The sequence below is a fragment of the Suricata suricatta genome, chromosome 1 (genome assembly GCF_006229205.1).
Source record: "Suricata suricatta isolate VVHF042 chromosome 1, meerkat_22Aug2017_6uvM2_HiC, whole genome shotgun sequence".
In the NCBI taxonomy this organism is placed as follows: Eukaryota; Metazoa; Chordata; class Mammalia; order Carnivora; family Herpestidae; genus Suricata; species Suricata suricatta.
The window spans coordinates 124,196,204-124,219,650 of NC_043700.1; the positions used below are offsets into that span (position 1 = coordinate 124,196,204).

At 39.9% G+C, this 23,447-nt stretch overlaps 1 protein-coding gene across 4 annotated transcripts in view; it reads left to right on the plus strand.

Moving 5' to 3' along the window:
- The window catches only part of GPRIN3 (GPRIN family member 3), a 60,530-nt gene extending 45,672 nt beyond the window's left edge, over window positions 1-14,858 (plus strand). For 3 of the 4 annotated variants that reach the window (XM_029943149.1, XM_029943156.1, XM_029943152.1), the window contains exon 2: window positions 5,368-14,858. In XM_029943149.1, the coding sequence (XP_029799009.1) occupies window positions 5,482-7,815 (2,334 nt within the window). In that variant the 5' untranslated portion in view covers window positions 5,368-5,481 and the 3' untranslated portion in view covers window positions 7,816-14,858. The remainder of the gene's footprint in view (window positions 1-5,367) is intronic. The other variant, XR_003910374.1, reaches the window with a different exon arrangement.
- Window positions 14,859-23,447: the final 8,589 nt, after the last annotated feature.

Below are 23,447 nucleotides of genomic sequence, written 5' to 3' on the forward strand. Positions count from 1 at the left end.
TGTTCTAGCAATGCGGCAGCTCTGAAGTGGGCGAAGGTAATTGCTGTGCACAAGACTATCGCCGTGACCTGCCGTGTACCAGCAGTCAGTCCAGGACTGCCAAGCCTCTCTCCGTTCCTTCTGTCTAATGCTCTTCCCACCAGAGCAGCTTTGGAGCAAATCACAAAGGGCTGAGATTCCCTGCTGCTTGTCTTATTAAGCGTGGGTGTCTGTTATGAAAATAGGCAGCATGGCGTAGTAGTGGAACCACTATTTTCCGGATGAATGGTGGCCGTCCCAGTCTCCAGCAAGCCAGGCTTTTCATAAAGTGACCAGTTATGAACATTATGGTAGTGTGTGTTAATGCCAGGCAGCCTGTCCCTGAGCTGCAAATCACTTGCAAAAAGAAGTCTCCCTCTCTCCCCTAGAGATCGATCGATTGATCTATCTATAAGGAAGCACAGAGAAGGAACCCAGGCATTCACACCCATTAAAATTCAGTTCAATAGGAATTATAGATATTCCACTGTGAGTAGGGTACTTAACCTCTGGACCTCAATTTCCTTCCCTGTAAAAGGTGGATAATATTTACCTTGCAGGCTTGCTGCATTGCTCCAACAAGGCCTTAAATCCTTGCTCATGATTTTAAGGGCAGAGGGACCAAAGACACCTGCTATTAAGAATCTAGTTTCCATCAAACTTAAAGACAAAAATCAGAGATACCATTAGCTCCTGTGCAGTTTATGGCCAATTCAGAAAGAATACTTATTGCTATGGAGAGTCTCATAAGAAAATCTATATTCGCCATGCAGGTAACAAAGACTCCCTCTTTGACCAACTTTGGCCAGGCTCCTCTGAGCCCTCTTGTTGACTAGGCCTCTGTCTTGGGCTTCTATGCCTGTTCTTGTAGAGTCCAGTTTTAGCAAGAATCCTGCTAAGCCAGTTTAGAGAGATATAGCTGATATACGTAATAACAGATCAAATTTCTCACCCTCCCACCATCCCCTGGTTGGTATCTAATCACTTGGCCTACATTCAACAAGAGTCCCTGGACCTTTGATTTCTTCTCTTAGTAATTTTTCATCTGCTGATGCCCCCCTTAACTGCTCCTTCGTTATAAATCCCAACTTATTATTGCAGTGGTATTTGGAGTTGAACTTGGTCTTTCTCTTTTTATGCAATAGTCTTGACACCTATCTCAATAGTCCTGAATAAAGTCTTCCTTACCATTTTCACAAGTGTCAGAATAATTTTTTCTTTAACAGAGATCGTAGCCTAAGTATCAAGGTTTGGAAAAGAAGCTAGTACTCATAAGATGTTTAATATGTACCAAGATGCTGTTTGTTCTAAATGTTAAATCTATTCCTCACAACATCCCAGTGAGGTAGTACCATGATTATGAATATCCTCAATTTATAGATTAAATGGGTTCCTTGAGAGGTTATGTTTACTTACCTAAGCACACAGAGCTAAGTCATCTAGAGGAACTGATACTCTAATCCAGGAATTCTGGCCCCAGGGTCCACGTTCTTAAAGACAGTGCCCAACTGCTTTCAGAGGACTAAAATTTAGTTTGGGAAGTGTACTCTTGTCAGTATTTCTAAACCAGAGTTCTCAAATATGGCTGCCCACACAAGCGCAGGTAAGGAATACAAACCAGGAAAACAAGGTAGGTAGGGAATGGGCCACCTGGAAAGTCCATGCTCATCAAGGTAGGCCGCCTGCGTCATCACCACCTAGTGGTTGCTGCCTAGAAGTGCATACTTTCTGAGTTTTTAAAGATTGGCAAAAAGAGGGAAATCTGGCTTTTTATGAAAAATGTCTTCATAAAACAAAAAAGTAAAGGAAAAGGAAGGGGAAAGGAGGAAAGAGAGGATGAGCAAGAAAGGGAACGGAGGGAAGGGGAAACCATGCAGTTATCTCTCTCTATCTCTTTCACACACACACACACACACACACACACACACACACACACACACACCCGCTGCAGGGATTCATTCCGTCTGTGGACTACCTGTTAGCAATTTCCTTTTTAGAGGTTATTAAATCTTATCATAATGGACTCAGCTTGATTTTAAAGACATATACTCCCTACTCAACCACCAAGTAATTACACTTTTAAAATACCCTATCTGTCTAACCTATTGGAGACTACAGATTTCTTCGTAGAGGGGAGAGGAAAATCTGGGCACATGGAGATGCTGAGACAATTATTTTAGCAGACATGATTGAGAAAAGTCTTGATTTCCTATCTATCCATGAATCAAGAGTTTTCAGATCACAGGCATGAGCCAAGAATCTGGTTTTTCTTCTTGATTCTTTTGTTTATTTATTTTGCGAGAGAGAAACACACACACACACACACACACACACACACACACACACACACACACACACACACAAATAGAAGAGGGATAAAGGGAAAGAGAATCCCAAGACCGAAGCAGTCTCCAAGCCGTCAGCACAGAGCCCTGCTCTGGGCTCAATCATGGAGATCCCGACCTGAGGTGAAATCAAGAATCTGACTCTCAACCTACTGAGCCTCCCAGATGCCCCCTTCTTCTTGAACAAAGTAAACAAAAGGAAGCACCTTTTCAAAGTTAAACAGGTATAATTAGCTAGATACCTGTGGAAAATGGAAGTTAACATGGTGAATTCTGAGAGCTTTACGAAATGTCATCTTTCTCTAAGTTTTTCAACTTCAGTTGCTGAACTTTGAGCTGCATATACTTCACAGTTCTCTTTGGCAGCCAAGTTTCCCGGCTCCCGCTGTATAACACAGGAGACGTCCTCTACGCCTGGCTTTATGAAACCTTCCAGCCTTTGTGGCGTGTCCAAAGTCCTTGTTTTCACTAGCTCTGAATTACAGATAAAGTTTCATAAATAAGATACAACCATTTTTTTTTACTTTCAAAAATAGCATTCTTTTAAATTGTGTTTTGATTAATATTTCATGGCATGGGTTAAAATTTCCTATTATCTTGAAGTTTGGCAAGGCCTTAATAATAGCCATTTGGGAAGGAAATTGGGATCAATTAACACCTTTTTATGCACAGGACTTTGCACTGTCTCCTGTGGAGTGAAAAGAAAAGAATCAATAAGCTTGTCCCCTTCCCTCCTGGAACTTGAAGTACTTTTGGAGAAATAAGACATTTATATAAGTAACAAAGGTACAAAAACAGCACATAAGGACACACACAACTACAGCTGTATGATTTTTAAAAAGAGAAAGACTTCATGACTTGAAAGCTCTAGAGGCCTTCCGAAAGGAAATGAGAATTAAGTGGAGGCTTGAAGGATGGGTAGGCTTCTTGAGGATGGGGAGAGCAGAGTGGGAGAAAAGGCAGAATAAAGGCAGCTGACAAAGGGGCAGATGGGAAGACGGGCTACGCGCCCAGTAAGTGATTGCAACAGAAAACTCCAATAAGGAAGAAATGGAATATAAACCTGGAAAAGGGGTTTGAGTGAGCGGAAAGCAGTCAAGACCAAGGATGGGAAGGGGCACCCGGGTGGCTCAGTCTGTTGAACATCCAGCTCTTGATTTCATCTCAGGTCATGATCCCAGGGTCAGGGGATCGAGCCCCACATTGGGCTCCACACTGAGCATGGAGCCTGCTTAAGATTCTCATTCTCTCCCTTCTCTCCCTTTGCCCCTCCCCCCTCATGCTTTCTCTCTCTCTCAAAAATACAAATAGAATTCAGAATTTAAAAATTCTGTTTTTTCCCACCTTTCAGTACCTCCATCTCTCTTTTTCTGTCTTCTACACTTCATACTCCCTCCACTGATCCACCTAATATGTCTCATTCTAAATATTTTCAGAATTTATATAATCATATGCAAACATGTCTGTGCACAACTGTTGTAGGTCAGTGTGTCTTTAAGTCAGTGTGTGTTTTAGGTCACTGTTTTACAAAAAGGAAAATGTATATATTCTTTTCTTTACCTTGCTCTTCTCACTCAGCCATGGGGAAATCCCTCCCAAGTGAAAAGTTACAGCCCAATTGACTTTATTTTAATGGTTGCATAATCCTCTATGGTAGAGATACGTCCTGATCTATTCTACTACTACCCCTATTCATGGAAATCGGTTTGTGTCCAGTTTTTCTGGCCCTACAAATAGTACTTGAGTAAACATACTTGTATCTCTATCTATATTTGCTGGTATTTTATTTCTGTTGATAGAGTTGGGATCACTGAGTCAAGGACATGTGTATTTTTAGCTTTAAAAACTAAACTGCTTCCCAAAGAAAGCTGCAACAAAATACACAATATGCACGTACAATGAATAAAAATGCTTCTTTTGTTAGGTCTCTCCAGGCCATAATGTTACAGATTTTTATAAAAAAGTTTTTGCAGGTGCAAGTGATGTAAAGTAAAATCTGGTTGTTACTTTATTTGCATTTTCTTTGACTACAGATGAATTTGATCATTTTTCCAAAAGCTTGTTGACTGTCATGTTTCCTATGTCGTGGGCTGTACTTTCAGGTTCTGTGTCCATTTTTCCAAAAACCTATTTTCTTTCCCTGTAAATTTTTAAAACTTCTTCTATATCACAGATATTTTTGCCTGTCCTCTGGGATTTTAAACATTTTTTTTCAAATTTATTGTATTTGTGTATGGTATATTTTGCCATACAAAACTTTTGGGTTTTATTCAATCACTTATGTTTATGGTTTTTCTTAGTTTGCGTATTTTCTCCCTGGCCATAAGAAGCGTACCCTCTCTGCCCCTGGATTATATTTATGGGTCCTAGATTTTCTTACAGGGTTTTATTTATTTAATGACTTATTTTACATTTTAACCTTTAATCTATCTAAATCCCTCTAGGATTTATTTTTAGAGTTGATATAAGATAAAGATCTAGCTTTATTTTCTTCCAGATGCATAAACAGTTTGCCATCTCTTTATATTAAGTAATCTATCAGTTTGCCACTAAATTGAAATGCTTCTCTTGTCATATATTAAATCTTCACCTGTATGTGGATCTATTTCCAGATATTCTATTTCACATATCTGTTTAGGCCTATTTCAATACTTACTGATTTGATTACAGTAGTTTTATAGGATTTTCAGATATCTGGTAAATCAGACTACACAAATAACTTTTGGGTAGTTATCAAATGCTTAGGTAATACATTAAAAACCTATTTGCTAGACAGAAATCGGAAACATGCAGAAACTAATGTACCAAAATAATATTTGTATAATTATAAATTTTTTTCAAAATCTTTCTTCCCAAGATCTATTTTTTGTATCAATGAGTATGAGAGGAAAAGGTTTAGGAAAAGGAAAAGGTGCTTATAAGATCTTGTACAAATGACAGTTTGGTGTATTTTCAACCCCTAAATGTTGTACCATATTAATGATACTGTTTCCTTGATTCACAGATTGATACTTCAGAGGAATTGTCCCTGACTACATCTCCACACTGAGCTAAGACTCCTTTCCAGGTAGAACACTGTTCTGGCGGGAGCTCTGAGGTTTTCCTGAAGAAAAATTCCATGGGGACTGTACCTGACCCTTTGAGATCCGCTAAAACTTCCTTGATCACAGCTTCTGGGAAAGAAGAGGATCTAGAAGTGCAGCCTGCCTCCCATCGGCCTCCACCAGCCCTCTTGTGTAAGAACACCAATGGCCTTGCCGGCACTTCTGCAGAGCCAGACCTCAGCCCCAGGGCAGCTGCTGAGGTCCTGATGCAGGCCTGTGAGCATGAGACCACCCAGCCAGACATGTCTTCTCGTGGGGTCTTCAGTGAGGTGGAAAAAGTGTCTCCTACATGCAGTTCTCCTGACAATACCCAGCTGCCAGGAAGCAGCGAGCCCACAGCGCCAGCCCCATGTTCCGCAGCAGGAAAGGATCTCATAGACGAAGCATTTCCAATGCCAGCCAATCAACACACCCACCAGGCCACCCCAGGTGACCAGCTCAATGCAAGACCCTCATCAGGACCTGAAGATACCCTGCTGCAAACACAGAGAACCTTGGATGGGGAGGCTCTTGAAAAACCTGAAAAGTCAAATTGCCCTGTGGGAAGCACCCAGGGTAACAGCAAAGACCAAGTGCCCTGTGGTTTTCCTTCTCAAGAAACAATGCAGAGATTGCTGCAGACTACAAATACAGCAGCCAACATGTTCAGTCATGCCTCTTCTCCTGTAGGCCAACCCGAAGGAGGAGGGCTGGGAGCCATATGCGACTCCCACCCAAGGTCCTGTGGCTCTCCTGCCAGAGAAGATAGATGTTCAGGGAACAAACAGCCTTCGGCCACCACCTCAGACATCCAGGCCGTGACTTCTGTGACACCTCAATCACCCCATCTCACTAGCAAAGTCTCCACATGTCCTCCAGATCAGGTGTTGAGGTTCAAAGAAGCAAGTACAATGACCAACCAAGCTGCAGGTGAGGTCATGGAGGCTCCCGGCAGGGCTCGGCAAGACGCTGGGGTGCAGGCAGTGGCAAGTGTGGAGAGCAGATCAGTCTCCACCAGCCCCAGCATCCTCGCCGCGTTCTTAAAGGAAACCCCCATTCCTGAGCATTTGGAACAACAAGAGCAGCTGCGTGTCATCTGCCATGGCAGTGGCAGTCGGGGCCACACGTTGGAGCTATCTGACAACATCCACTCCCCCCAGGAGTCCAGTCCGTGCCCTGGCATCATGCCAGATGCGCACGTCCAGGCAGCTGCCGCTGTTTCCACGGCTCTCCAAGGGCAATGCAAATTGGTGAGCCTGCCAGGTGAGGTCCTTAAGATCTCATCGATCACCATGGCACCCGGTAATGCTCAGGATCTGAGTAAGCAAGATACCAGGTCCGTGGGAATGACCCCAGCAAGGGAAGAGCCCACTTCTAAACAGCTTTCAGGTGTGAATTCCAGGTCCCTGAAAGCCAGCCCCACTGACCAGATTTCTAGCAGTGTGGGAAGTCAAACTGGAACAAATCACGAATTGAGGAAAGTTGAAACCAAGCCATCTGAGTTTGCAGTGAAAACCACAGATGGTCACAAAACAAACCCAGATTGCCAACTCTCTGACTCTTGTGGCCATGCCAGCAAAGCTGACCAGTCCGGGAGCTTGGATCCCACTGATAAAGGAGATGCAAGAGAGAAGAAGCCTGTATCTCCTCAGATAGTTAAACAAGAATGTAGGGGCACTGATATCCTCGATGCCAGGGCAAAGGCAGAGGGCAAAACCCTGCTGCTGCTCAATCCTAAATCTCAAGAAAGTGGAGGCACTGGGTCCACTGCCAGCCCTATACCCTCCCCAGTGAGGAAGAACCAGGAGGGCACCCTGGAGGAAAACAGGCAGACCAAGACAGCCACCAGCCTGAGCCTGCCGTCCGATTCCATGGGTGACTCCAGCCCAGGTTCTGGCAAGAGAACTCCTTCTCGCTTGGCCAAAGCCAGCCCACGGCGGGCCAGCCGCGTCAGTGAATTCCTCAAGGAGCAGAAGCTAAATGTGACGGCGGCTGCTGCCCAGGTGGGACTCACCCCAGGAGAAAAGAAAAAGCAACTGGGTGCCGACTCCAAGCTGCAGTTGAAACAGTCCAAGCGTGTCAGGGACGTAGTGTGGGATGAGCAGGGCATGACCTGGGAAGTGTACGGTGCCTCCCTGGACCCAGAGTCCCTGGGTATCGCAATCCAGAACCATCTGCAAAGACAAATCAGGGAACATGAGAAATTAATCAAAGCTCAAAACAGCCAGACCCGAAGATCCATTTCTTCAGATACTTCCTCAAATAAAAAGCTCAAAGGAAGGCAGCACACTGTTTTACAGTCCATGCTGCAGAACTTCCGACGCCCCAACTGCTGTGTTCGTCCTGCCCCTTCTTCTGTGCTGGACTGAAAGGGAACATGTACGGGCGCCGTTGTGTATATTTGTAGTATCCCTAAGTGTCTATGTATGTCAAAGCTTACTTAGGTGTTTGTTTGTTTTAGTTTTTGGTTGTTGTTGTTTGTTTGTGGGATTTTTTGGAGAGACGGGAAGACAAGCAAGAATTTACTATTGGAAGTTGCTATTAAGAATTGCTGGGTCCTTTGATTGGGCTCCAGAAATAAAAAATATCATTTCAATTTGAAGGAAAGAACAAGAGAAAATAAGAAAGCTAGCTCCACTGAAGGTTAATGACCCTAATTAGGAGAAAATAATATTCAGGGGATTTTTTAATATGATATTACTTATGGAACTAGCACTATCATTAAATATGTGTCATTTTGTATTACTGCCTCAATTTATCACACTGTGGTGTTTCCATTAAAATCCCTGCTTAATATTAAACCTAGCAAAAGCACTGTTACGCTTTCTAGTCGTATTGCAATAAGAATGCTATTACCACACAAAATTTAAGTAGATGATAAGAACTATAGTGTAAAACTGTGAAACAAATTGACTCATTCTTCGGCCAGACGACATTAAGGAAAAGCATTTAAATGCATACAATACCAAATGAATTAATATTTATCAACATCAGTGATAACTGTTTTGGTAAACCTTGTTATACTGTCAATAAATGTAAGAAAGTTATGTTAGGAAAATTAGCTGAGCTTTTAAATATGAATACTGCCCACATAAAACTTGAATTCATATCTGCAGATTTTCCTGCACTGAAAGCACGGGGCATCTCTATGATTCTGATGAGATTAAATTCCTGTTTCTTTAGATGAAGTACATGCCACTGAATTCTTGGAAGGAGTCATTAAATTATTAATAATACTAAAGTTTGTGTTGTACAGGTATTCTCCAAAAACATTCTGCTGAGAATGTTAAGCTTTCAGTAAGGAATTATAAATAGCCAAACACTCTCTTTTCTGTGTTGAAAAAAGGAAGTAACAAAAGCAATGGGTTAATTTCAACTCCTATAAACAGGGTGCAGTTTGTGTTATCCTTTTGACTTGCTCGTGCAGTAGATGCTAATAGAAAATGTAGTAAACACCAAATAGAACACAAGCTTCCTCATGTTTTTGTAGGTAGACTAATATCATCTATACTTAAGTTTCTCATCTGTAGTAAAAAAATAACCTCTGAAATTATTGATTTTAAGAGAAATACCTTCATACTCATCCTTCAAATCCAGAAGAAGAGGCCCTTACTAAACCACAGTTTGAGCTTGGAGCGCTATAGTTTTTGTGACCAGAGGCACCTGTTTGAGCTCAGCCCTCACTTGCCTTCACAAGAAGAGTTTTCATTCATACCTGAGTGTCTTGCAGGGCACTGGGCTGGAGGGGCATGGAAGAGGGCAATGGGATGGGACCCTGGAAAAGGTTCCCCTACTAGATTCATTGTAGGGAAATCAGTCCCACCTTGCATTTCAAAAATCAGATTGTTAAAAGCAGGACAGGTGCTCCCTGGTTGCCTTCACTGAGCTCATTCCCCTTGATGAACCAGAAGAGAGTGTCTGGCCATATATTCTCTCTCTGGTGACGCATAAGTGGCATTTGTGTAGTAAACTCACAATCTCTGTTTTGGCTTTTTTTTCTCTCTTTTGCAGATTCTGAGCATATAGGGAAAAATCTTTTATACCTGAACTTTAATACCATATGCTAAACTGGGCACAACCTAAATTAGTAAACAGTCGTTGGTTTCTTTGAAAGCAATTGGACTGTATATGAAGACTGCATAGATTAAGGTCACAGCGCTCTTAGAGCCTAAGAATGGTGAAATCGCAGTGGTTACACTTGGAATATATAATAAATTTTTTAATAAGGCACGTTTTTCTATTTCTTACCAATTGGCCTCTATTAAGATACTAGCTAAAGTGGAAATTACCATCAAATTACCAATCAAACGACGATTAATGATCAGAGATTTAGTCTAAAACTCTCTCTGGCCACGAATATCCATTAGTGATGGTGTTCATGTGGCTTCTGTTGGAGATGCCTTCGCCAGGATGTCCTGTCACTCACCCCCCTTCCTCACTGCCTTCTCCCTCACCCGTTGGCATACGTGCTGTGCACACACGAGAGTACCCTGTGTATGCAGCGGTAGCCGTCAGCAGTATCTGCTTCAGGGGTTGGGCCCAGGTGACCCACCGGGAAGTGCCCAGAACAGGCTGTTCCTGCGTTAAAATAGGAGGAGACGGAGAATTTAGCATCTGGTAGTAATATTTATTCTTATGAGTTTGGAGTAATCACGTGAATTATAAATAGTTAAGTTATACATTTATAATTTATACTTATAAATTACAAATTTAAGTTTATAAATTGTAAATAGTTCAAGTTAAAAATGAGGCAGAGGCCTAAGAGCATCTTCGACTTTGTAGCACATTAAGTAAACAGATTAAGAAAATTACATTAAGTTACTTAACACTAAATGTAGTGTTGCATTTGTGCCTCTCAGAGTCAAACTTAAGATCTGATTTAGTAAATTTGACTAGTTTTCTTTGGTACCAGAACTAGCCTTTCCTTCTTAATCTTTATTTTTTTTACTTTTCACCTTTACTTCTACCACACTCTAGAGATTGTCACAAAATAGTACAAAACTTTTCTTGTTTTGTTGTGTATTGAATCTTAAAGAAGGAACAGCTTTTCAAAACAGTAATGAAATAGATCACTGAGTGAATAAATAACAAAGCCTCCTGAAGACAGGCCATGCTTTGGCTTTATAACACTCCAAGTACTCGCACCATCAAACCTTACTTTGAAAATTTTCCTTCACTTTGATCTGTGACACAGCGTGGACATTCAGCACATCATTCGTGACTCCTTAGGTTTGTTCAACAACATGAAAGTGGAAAACAGTTTTTGTAGCAGATTCTTTGAACTCGTTGGGCTATTCCTTAGCCCTGCTGCGTGACCTACCAGGTTGAAAGTTGGTTTTGGCTTAATTTTAGATGTTCCCGTTCCTTTAAATGCTTTTTAGTCATTGACATACATGGAGGAAATATAAAATATTTCTTAAACGAGTACTACAAGAGAGATGAATTAGAACACAGTGTCTGGAAGATAGTGAAATGTTTAAAATGTTAAGAGGCCATAGGGCTTACCCAGTAAATACTAGAATTCCTAATTTAAATTGTTGATTTTTCTGTTTTAATGACCACAAGAAAAATGCCATCACTAGAGCTGTCATATGTTTATCTTCAGTGCTTTTCTAATTATGTCTTTCTGGATTATTGGCTTTGATGCCACAGACCAACTGCTCTACATTTATGTTTTGGACGAACGGCATAAGTTGAACGTTTTGTTAGGTCAGAGAAATCTTTTTGTTTGCATCCAAAATGAAATATTTATAAAATATATTAGTATGTTTTCCTACCTTGACAAGTTCAGCTGTGTTGAATATAATTTGAATTATGATGATTTCTTAATGTTTAGAATTGTCTGATAATTGATACTTTGGATATCGGTATTCTTCACGTTATAGGTTACATCTCAAAATTTAAACAAACTGTAGTGATTATGCATGTGTAAGATATACCCTAGAGGCTGAATTTTGGGACCAAATCCTTAATAAGAGTAGAAAACAGAAGAAGGAAATGACTTGTGGTGGCATCCCAGAGAATTGGGGTTTTATTGTTCCTAGCTAATTCTAACGTTATTTCTCTCAATTCTAGGAGTTCCCATCATTCTGGGAATACATGTATATACCACATGAAGAAGATAATATAATGTGACTTTAAACTTTGTTTACAGAGGATATATATGAGTGTGCTCTTAATGTAAATTGTTTGGCCTTTGCTGTATCCACTGTTACCATTTTGCTGTCAAAATGTGAGAAATTATCTTCCATTCCTCCTATGTATTGTGCAAGTGTTAAAAAAGTTGTCCATTTCTAGTACCACATAATTTACTACATCTCTTGTCTACTTTTTAAGAATCAGTATAAAGAAAAACAATACATTAGGAAAGGTTTGCCTATATGTATATGTGTTTTTACTGAAAATTGGGCACTTGTAGCCTTGCATAGGCCTCTCGCTGTCTGATTTACTGATCATGTACGATGCTGCCATGGAGATGACGCTGTTTACTCTCTCCTGCTTTGTCCTAAATGGTATTTGAGAAATGAGGCCTGTGAATTTCCCTTTGTGATGATAACACAGTGAACTCAGTAGCATCTTGGATAAATGACTGACCATCTTGTCCCCCCCAACCCTATTTTGTCTACACAGAGAATCAGAAGTCTTGTCCACGTCTGCTTCAGTGTTTGCTATTTTACATTGATATCTGAGCATTTTGTTTTCTGTTAGCAATGTTCTTTGATGCTGTGTGTGGCCATGTTGGTGAATCTCTCCAAATGTGGGTCAGCTGCTGCCACCTGGCAAATGACAGGTGATACGTTAAGTCTCCTGTCCATTCTTGTAACTATATCCTTAATGGAATTCTGCAACTGGATGAGTAATTATAAATGTCGTCTTTGCAGACACATGGGCTTAAGGATGTTACAAAATTTTAGACATTTTTGCAAACGGGGAAAAAAGTAGTCTTGTAAATACTGAAACATTTCCATGAAATTTATCCTGCTCTTGGAAAAAAAAAATTCCCCTTGGCTGCAGAAATGAGATAGACTTTATTTGTGATGACCAAGGACATAAATGAAGATGGATTGAGGTGGAAAAATTCTGTCTCACAAGTAATCGGTGACATCTGCCAGAGATCATTACAGCTACTCTTAACTGTGAACACTCACCAGCTAAACTACTCACTTGCCACAACCAAATAACCTCTCAAAGTAAATCCAATACATCTGTACATATGTGTAGATAGAAACAACAAAAAATCCTGAAAAATTACTGCTGGCTATAGTTAAAGCAAGGTGACGATAATTATAAAGAACGTTTGACCACGGGCCTTGGTGAAATGACTGTGGAGGCCAGAACGGTGCAACAAGATGTTATTCACAAGTTCGGTATTTTTTTTTTTAAGACCCAGATATCTCAGCTACTCATCGTGAGAATAAAGACTGTTGAAAATGAAATTAAAGCCAAGCAATAATGTGCCAAAAAGAGGCAGTTACACCAGCAAGTGCATCTATAAGGGCACACCATTATATGATATGGTTTGCTCCATGAAGACTGACTATAACCCACAGGATAAAATAGGCAAAGGCATAATTTCTGCTTTCTTGTGAGAAAAACGTGTCTAGGAGCTCTATAAAGAGATACAGCACCGGTGACCACCGGTGGAGGTATGGTTAACAGCTCTGTCTTAATGCTAGCCAGGACGAAAAAGGAATCCAAATGTCTTGCTAGTTTAAAATTCGAGATAGATCCAACCAGAAACTTTTGAAACGTAGGGGTTAAATATATGGTAATTACATTTCCTGGACACTTGCAGTTAGGAAAGCAATCCAGTTAATTCTGCCTAGGGGATTACCAGCCTTAGCTTTGGGGAAAAAAGTGTTCCCTATTGTAAAATAACTAAAACATGAGTACTCATATCAAAAAGGGCCTCAAATAATGCCTTATAGAAAGAAAATGATATTCCAGATGGGCATTTCTAAATACTAGCCCTTCATCAGATATTTTTTCAGTTCAAGCTTAAAATCAATGGGCTGCAAAAAATAAGTGACGTATTTTCTATTTTAGAAAATGATACTAATGATCAACTAGCATGGTGAGAATTATGATGAAAAATACCCTCGTGATTTAAGTGTGCTAAGAAGAAATAAATGGGAGAGAAATGCAAACTTCTTTCTTGATCTCTTATGATGCGAGGATGTCATCCACTGATCTGCAGGGTGAAAATGATGGCTTTGTAACATTACTGCTAGCATTACTCTTTGTCACTTTAAAAATTAGATTGTCTATTCTTTAGCAAAACGTTTAAGTGGTTAAATGATTTTTCTGTTTTATATCATTGCTTTAATATCACGTGAAGACTGTACACCGCAAACTATGTTGAATGGGTAGAAGGAGCTTATGTTTATCAGGATCTCTTAATGATTTTAGCTCAGATTCCTTAAGGCTGATTTTAGGCCACATCTCTGAGTAAATTATTTTTCATACTGTCTTCATCACATCTTAAAATGATGTTGGTAAATCAGAAGATTGCAGTATTATAGTCATGTTCCTCAATTCCTAGAGAGAGAGGAGAGACTAATTTTTGTTTTAAGGACATCTGGAGATAGCTTTCCTGAGGCTGAGAAAGGTCAACAGGGCCTGAAAACACAAGAAAGAATATACTAATAATTCCTAAATTCCTAAATGTATTTATCTCTGGTGTACTAACGTGTGAACAATATGCTGTGCATAATACTGTAGCTGGATGTGGTATGTCAATATATTTTGTAAGTGTGTATAGTCTGTGAGTGGTTGGTTTTCTCTTTTTATGTGTAGAAAAAAATAACATCTGTGTCCCATTTCAAAACCAAGTTCTGTCATCAGGTAGGCACATGTATGAAAATGAATAAAGCCAACAGAAGAGTGCATATATATATATTCAGTAACAGGATTTGTCCTTTCATTTTTGAAGGTCAGAAAGGGCTGTTGTGTGTGTGTGTGTGTGTATGTGTTTATCATTTCTGAAAGTAGGTAACTAATTGTCACAAAGGCTTAATACATTGCCAATACACTGGCATGTTACTAAATATGCCAGGTTAATTGACCATGCCATTAGTCACAGGTAAGGTCAGTTCTTTGACCACCAGGATGATTTACATTCCTCACACATCCTCTCTGTGTTAAGTGTGTGACTAGGATGTACATACTATGGGTGTGATTGTGTACATACCTTGTATGAATTGACCTACATCCTCAAAGAGTTGCAGGAAAGCAGGAAAATGAAACAGTTGTTCAAAAGCCTCAAAAGGGCTAATCAATGAGTATTTTCATTTTCTACACATAAAAATGTATACTGGCATAACTGTAAATAGCTTATCCACATATATATACACACATAAAGGCATTTTATTCATACTGTTAATATTTAAATAAATCACAAATTAAAACCACATCTTTCCATGACTGTTCTGTTTTCTATACATTAATATAGGATCAAATCCTCCCCATTAAATGGTGTTATACTCCCTGGTAGCAGATTTGGTGCTTAGGAGAGCCCTGTCTCACTATGAAAATCTAGTTATTGTCACAGACTGGTACCTGAACACCTTCAAAGGTTTAGTGCTCTTCTTTAAGCACCTAATTTTACACATGGAAATGACAAACACTGGGGGAAATCAGTTACGTTTTATAGGCTCCATTTGTACATGTATTAGTATGTTTATTTGCACAGGCTGATAAAAGCCCTATCTTTTTTTTAGAGATCTATCCCTAAACTTAAAAACAGTATATAATCCCTTGAAGAGGAAAATGATTATAGACATTCTCTTGAGATGAGCAAAACAATGTTTAGCAACACCAAAGAGAAGTCAAAAGTAAGAGGTTTTTTTTTATGTTTTATTTATTTTTGATACAGAGAGAGACAGAGCATGAGAGGGGGAGGGGCAGAGAGAGAAGGAGACACAGAACCGGAAGCATGTTCCAGGCTCTGAGCTAGCTGTCAGCACAGAGCCTGATGCGGGGCTCAAACCCACGAATGTGAGATCTGACCGGAGCTGAAGTTGGAGGCTTAACCGACTGAGCCACCCAGGCGCCCAAGAGTTATTTTTTTTTTAATTACAGATGATGTTGGCAGGATAATAGTATATGAGCACTTGTGAGTTCCTTAAAATGGACACAGGTAAATTACTATCATTGATAACAGGTAATACTATGTGGACTAGATAACAAGATTAGGGACATTAGCCAGCAAATGTCAACAGTGGACAACATTTGTCAACATCACAATTCCAATTAGTGAACTGATGTTTGAGTTTCTCTCATGTTTTCTAAAAGGAAATATTCTTTTAGAGGTCAAAAAGTCTGATCAGGTTCCTAAAATCTAATATAATTTGACCTTGATTCCCTGATACTAAAAATCATGTTACCTGTGTATTAGGTTGAAGATATAAATGGATATGCAGGAGTTTTCATTAATAGAGAACTCCATGTGGCAAAGTGCAAATACAACCATTTCTCAGTAGAAAGTAATATTTAATATGTATTTATGTTTTGGAGAATTAATGTGCCATTTTTATATCTTAGACAAAAATAAAAGGTTAACCAATCATAAGAACACTATAATTATTACTACAGCTGGCTGTGTTTTTAAACTACTAAAACCATACTTGTTTATAAGAGCTGAATATGTGAAATCTTGATGTTTGTCAATATTTACTGTTGCTTAAAAGATAAATTCATGTAATTATTTTGGACAATGTATTAATTTAAATGCCATCCAGAAAAATTATAGCTGTCAATGTGAAAATCATTTGTGTGTGTTAATATTCAGCTGAGAAAGATCAAAAGTGTAACGTAATGTTAAATATCTGGAAAAAAACAGTAGTACTCAAAATGAAATTCCATTTATGAATGTATCAATATTAGAATCTAAATTTATATCTTTTCATGATGTCTACATATGAAAGTCATAAAATGGTTTACTCAAGAAAGTCCCCATCCTCCAGAAATTGACCTACCAATAACATTTCATTTTCTAGAAAAAAAGATGGAATGCTAGGATTTAAATAAGGATAGATCAAGATTTTGGAATTATATACACTTCTGCTCTTATTTTGGATTTGATTTTTGAAGGAAGGAAGGAAATTCGACAAATGACTTTGTTTTACCCTCAAAAGATTTTAAGTATGATTTTTTGCATTTCATTTTCCATAATAAACATAATATAGATTCAAAATTACTTTGTTTGTTGTTATTGCTTTTGCATTGCTGTCAAAAGTGTTCTTTTAGCCCTAGATGTTTAGAATCAATTGATTTTCAGTGTGACACATTCTGCTAGAAATCTGCAGTGGAGTTGAAAGTATTTACAATGAAGAGGTTTTTTTCCTTTAATTATAATAGAATTCCCATAGAATCAACCACACCTGCAGATAAGAAGCAGTGATTTTTTTCTTGCTGTTGATGGCATTGTGTGTGTGTGTGTGTGTGTGCGCGCACATGCATGCACATGCGCGTGCTTGCACGCATGTGTGTGCTTGCACACATGTGCACGTGCATACTTTCGCTCCTGGCTTGGTGAAAGTGGTGAGAGCTTGACATTTATGGAAATAGAGGAGAGGGGGGAGGTACAGGGCGCACCAGCTGTCATGGCCGCATGGAGCACCTGTATTCAACCTTGTATTAGCTCTCAGCTAGGCTTAGCTGCCTTTTGCCCAGGGCCATCCAGGTGTATGCTTTTTGAGCCTCGCTGCCTACCCCTGGGTAAGTAAGTTGGGATCCTGCAGTCTACGTTCCTAGAAGAAGATGGAAATTCAACCATGTCCCCCAAAGTAGCTTAAGCATTATAAAACTAACACTATAATTGAATTCCTTTGCGCCTCCTTCTTCATCAAGAAACTGTAGAGTCTGGGGCGCCTGGGTGGCTCACTCGGTTGTGTCAGGCTTAGTCTCAGGTCATGATCTCACGGGTCATGGGTTCAAGCCCGCATCGGGCTCTGTGCTGACAGCTAGCCCAGAGCCTGGAGCCTGCTTCAGATTCTTTATCTCCCTCTCTCTCTGACCCTCCCCTGCTCACACTGTCTCTATCTCTCTCAAAAACATATTTAAAAAAAAAGACACTGTAGAGTGGGAGAGGTGTAAGATTCATGAACCCCAAGTCTCAAGAATAATTTAGTAAATTTTCTATATACTTTAAGCAGTGATTGTTTGAAATTTTCCAACTACTCTGGAATGCCTGGGTGGCTCAGTTGGTTAGCATCTGAATCTTGATTTCGACTCAGGTGAATTCACTGTTCATGAGTTCAAGTCCCATATGGTGTTCTACCCTGACATTGAGGAGCCTGCTTGGGGCTCTCTCTCTTCCTCTCTCTCTCTCTCTCTCTCTCTCTCTCTCTCTCTCTCTCTCTCTCTCTCTCTCCCCCCATCCCCCGCTTGCTTGATCTCTCTCTCTCTCTCTCTCTCTCAAAAAAATAAATAAACTAAAAAGCTTTTAGAATTAAAAAAAAACTTCCCAACTACTCTGTGTGTATAAGTACACACTATTTTGGCCTCAAATAAAGCTGCCATTAAAAGTTAAACCTCATGTGCTTCCAAAGATACAAATACTATTTGTGGAAAAGTTAAGTCATGCAAAGGTCCTCGGGGGGCTAAGATAGTTTGTCTTATGCCTGTAACTGTTTCTGTTCCACTAACCAGGGGCTTGTCTCCTTAGGTGACGTTTCCAGAACAACTGTTCAGTTCTCCTTAGGTGACATTCCCATCCACATCTGTAATGCTGAGTTGTAAACACAAGAGCGACCTTCATAGCTTAATCTGGCTTCACTGGATGATTGTGAACTCAAAATACTTCTTGTTTCCTGTACAGAGTCTTTCTTTGTAAACCACATAGGATCATGTTCAGTCCACCACCCATACTTAATGAACTCGTGAACACCAACATTGTTTAATTTTCCTCAACATCACCCTAGACTATCAGTCAGCTAATTTACAGAGTTCTAAAATCTTTAGGCCCTTAGAATGATCTTAATGTTCCACAGCTGGATTTTCTAAATATATCATAGAGGACTAACAGTTGAAATTCAAATTGTCAGGATGGAGGCTGAAAGCACTTAAAAGATTTCTGGTGGGAGTATTGGCATCTCAAGGATGATTATTTTCCTACATTTTTTTTATTTCCACTTGAAACCTCTCAATCAAACAGCAAAGGAACCTTGGCCTGCCATTAAAACAACAACTAAGCGGAATATCAGTGTCAAAGATATTACAAGTATTTAGAAGCAAGGTCAGATTTCTTAAAGGGCTAGAAAGTATTTGCCTGTTGTCTATGTTCTTTTTTGCCCAAAGTCAATTCGAAGAATAATAGCTATGTGCCAAATACTCTGCCAGGCTCTTTCACGCATGTCTTCACTCGTGGGAGGTTTTGCATATAAATGCACAGTTTTCCAGTCAATTTTTTTCAGTGGTAGATACTTAAGACATATAAATTGGATGTTCAAAGGGATATAGTGGTAAATATCCAGGCTTAGATCCCAGGAAACCTGGGTTCAAATTTCAGCATTAAAGCCAAATGCCTAGTCCAAGTCATTTAGTCTTTTTGAGACTCAGCACATTCATCTGTAAATTGAGGATAAAAGCACATACTTTGCAAAAGTGTGTGGATCAAATAACATAGGCAAAACAAAACGTCATTTCCTTCCACTATTCCTTTGAGGTTTGTTGTCTTCTTTGCTTGAACTTTATCAATTATAAAAAAGGCTGACATTTTGCCATTTTCTTCTACTTAGTAAACTTTGTATAGATATATAAAGTCAGATAAACACTGCGGCACCTGAGTGGCTCTGTCAGTTGAGTATCTGGCTCTTAATTTCAGCTCAGGTCATGATTTCACCATTTGTGGGTTCAAGCCCTGTGTGGGGTACTGGACTGACAACATGGAGCCTGCTTGGGATCCTCTCTCTCTCTCTCTCTCTCTCTCTCTCTACTCTCTCTCTCTATCTCTTTCTCTCTCTCCCTCTCTGAACCCCCACAATAAATAAATGATAAACGTATTTTAAAAACTAGATAAGTACTAAAAATAATTTTAAATATTACTATGAAATACCTACATTGTGACTTTAAATGTATTTCCCTTTTTGTTTAAAGTATGAGGATAATACATTCAAGCATTTAGAGTTGCCAGATCTTTAGGAATTAGGAAAATATTCTTGATTCAGTTTAACTTTGTAATAATCAAATATGACTTTTTAAATATAAAGTTAATAATGCTAGTAAAAATATTACCAATTCAAAAAAGGAGGAAAAAAATAATTGGTAACTTTACACTAAAATTTAAAACTTAGATAACTAAGATTCTACATGCAAACTAAAAGAGAAGTCATGTGGGGCACCTGGGCAGCTCAGTTGGCTGAGTGTCTGACTTTGGCTCAGGTCATGATCTCGTGGTCTGTGGATTCTAGCCATGCATCAGGCTCTGTGCTGACAGCTCAGATCCTAGAGCTGCTCTGGATTCTGTGTTTCCCTCTCTCTCTGCCCCTCCTCTGATTCCACTCTGTCTCTCTGTCTCTGTCTCTCTCTCTTTCAAAAATAAAGACTAACTTTTTTAATTAAGAAAAAGGAGAAATCATATAACTGACAAAATGTTAGAACCTGGAGAAATCGGAAGAATATTTACAAATGCTCTGTTACAAATCAGTTACAAAAAGATGAACAATACTGCAGAGAGATTTGTCAAACTCTAAAAGCAAGCATCCCAAGTATATAAAATTATGCTCAACTTCACTAACAAATCTTTATCCCCCACAGCTGAATGCTGTTGGAGGAAACCTTCCAGATTCACAGGGACTGTGTTAGGAGCTTCATGTCCAAGAGCTGGAAGACAATACACAGAGATCTGTGAAGGTGGAGATCCCTGGTGATGTGTATGAGGGAGGGAGGGAGTGTGTGTACACTTGAACATGTGCACACAAACCTGTGAGCAGCACCCATGCACATTTAAAGGAGGAAGAGAGATGGAGAGGGAAAGGTTCTATAAAGAATCTAAAGAGGGGCACCTGTATGGATCAGAGGGCTAAGCAACCAACTCTTGATTTTAGCTCAGTCATCATCTCACAGTTCCTGAGTTCAAGCCCAGCCCCTCATGGGGCTCAGCTCTGATAGTACAGAGCCTGCTTGGGATTCCCTCTCTCTCTCTCTAAAAAATAAATAAACATGAAAGTTAAAAAAAAGAATCTCTAACGGGCAGAAAGAAACAAGGATCCAAATCACAACCCCCTTCTCTATATGAGTCTGTGGAGCTGACAAAAAGAGGACTTTCAATTATAAAATAAGAATTATTGCATGATACTGGACATTTTAAATTTGAATTGAGACTGCAATTACAATTTGAGTGACCTGTGTCTGCTGAACTGAGGGAGTGTCCCCAAAACGGAAAAAATGATATCATTAATGATGACCATGCCACCTGACATGAAGATTTGTGTGACTAGAAAATAATGGAAATTCACGTGACTGAGTCATGCTACTTGTTTGGTCCCTGAAAGTATTCACATTTGTAGTTCTTGCTAGTTTGGAGACCCATAATTACCATACATTTTAGACATTGCAGACATTGTTGGGGGAGAGTCCCAGGTCACTCTACTTTGGTTTATTCAGGCCCACTGTGGTCGGCAACATTCGAGGATGGTCCTCAAGATTCTCCCTTATGTATGCACACCTTCCCCCAGTTATTCAATCAATCACTGCTGTGAAGTGATTGTCTAAATGTAATTCAGCTCCCAAATTAGGTTGACCTTAAAATAGAGAGATTGGGGCACTTGGGTGGCTCAGTCAGTTAAGCGTCAGATTCTTGGTTTCGGTTCAGGTCATGATTTCACTGTTTGTGTACTCGAGCCCAGTGACAGCAGAGTGGAACCTACATGGGATTCTCTCACTCCCTATCTCTCTCTGCCCCTTCTCTGCTCACTCGTGCACACTCTCTGTCCCTCAAAATAAATGAATGAACTTAAAAAAATACATTATCGGCACGTACCAGATGCAATCACGTGAGCCCTTTGAGAGTTCTCGCCAGCGGGTCCCAGAAGTCAGAAAGACACTCCAGCAGGCCTGTGAGAAAACAAGCATTCTGTGTTGTCAACTGCGGATGGAGAGGCCATGGGGCAAGCAAGTGTGCGCCCCCCCAGGAGCTGAGAGGAGTCTCCAGCTGACAGCCAGACGGAATACAACAACTTGGCCCTAAAACCACAAGGAAATAAGCTCTGCCAACTACTGGTGTGCTCGGATAGAGGAGCCCCAGACTCAGGTGAGAACCATAGCCCTTAGCCAACACCTTGATTTCTGTCAGGCAACACCCAATGCCTGGATTTTGGAAAGTCCAAAAATGCTGCCACTTCTGACCACAGAAATTGCGAGATAACAAGTATGCAAGGCTTGAATTTGCGGAGTTTCTGGTAATTAGTTACACAGCAAGAGAAAAATAATACAGCACTCATTTGGGAGTTTGAAATTGCCAAAGATCAACTTTTCAGTCAGGAATTTATTGGTGTGTTCCCAAACCAGGACATGAACGTTTTCATCCTGAAGAATCAATTTTCCTGAAACATGAGATGATGGTTTTAATGGGTAAGTACTTAAGTCACTTTCATATTGGAGCAAATAAGTGTATATAGATGTGCTGGAACTTTCCATGTGCTCTTGTCTATCCACCCCTCACCGTTATACATCTTGCTTTGTGCACTTGCAGGCTGACTTGTACAGACAGGTCCCACAGGCCCCCGCTACCCACTGCCTTCAGAGCTGTCAGAGGGCTGGACATGGGTGGCAGAGAGGAATACGGCTGGGACATTTATTTCCTGGATACCTCCATTAGGGTGCTTTGTGTTGTCTGTGTCATGTTCAACAAAGCCAGAGGCCCTACCAGGCCCAACTTTCCATTGGGCTCGGTTCCGGTTGTTCCTCTTTTCCTAGACTCCCCAGGCCTAGGAATGATATGCTTGACCCCAACCTGTCTCTACACCCCATGGTACTGCACTCCTAATTTGTGGTCCCCCTAAAACCCACCTGCACCTTTACACACAATCTGTTTATAAAATTCCTCTCAATTACACAGTTGAAAAGTACCAAGTGTTTCCTACCAGAATCCGATTGAAAGAAAAGTCAAGGGACACATTCACCATTTTTAAATGATAAAACACGAGATTTCAGATACATTTCTCTCTTTTAGCTGGCTTCTTCTAGCTATGCCCCTTTGGCTTCCAGTATTAGTTTATTATTCTTACCTACCATTAAGGATAGTGCTCTATAATTTGAAAAACATTTCTTGGTGTAAATAATGTAGATCCTGTAAGATTTTCTTTACTCCATGGTACAAGTGCTATCTTCTATAAAGGCAAAGGCTTCTCGATGAAATAGGAACTAGGCTGTTATGTTTCCAGGTACAAGCTCTTATCTCAAGGCTCTTAGGATAAACATTTAATGAAATTATATGCCTCAGTTTCCCCATTCATAAAATGGGATCATTAGAATTATTTGCCCCTTGCTCACAATTAAATTTATATATAAATGATGATACCTTAGTATTCTAGACTGTCACTACTAACAATAATAGCTAAGGTATACTGAATATTTACTACATAGCAGTCATCATTCTCTTTACAATTACCCTATGATGTAAGCATTATTGTTATTAACCTTCCCATTTTACAAATGCTGAAACGCAGCAGGTTGATGACACTCAGCTTGTTGGCGGTGGCACCGTGGCCAGAACCCACTCAAGCTGCTGCCATCATCTACTTACCTAACCAGTTCACTCTGGCTGCTTTACTGCACATGAAATGCTAATGACAGGATGTCGGATACTACTTCAATAAAACATAATGGTTTTCTCATTATGACCTGACTCATTTTTCCATTAGCCCTTCCAAATTCTTATTAACTCCGGCTACTAGAGTATTTTTTTGCTGCATCACTAATAAAGTAACAAATCTTTCCAAATCAAGGATGGGGGTATAAAAAAAGAAACAATTACTTCTATAAGAAAATAAGGTTTCCT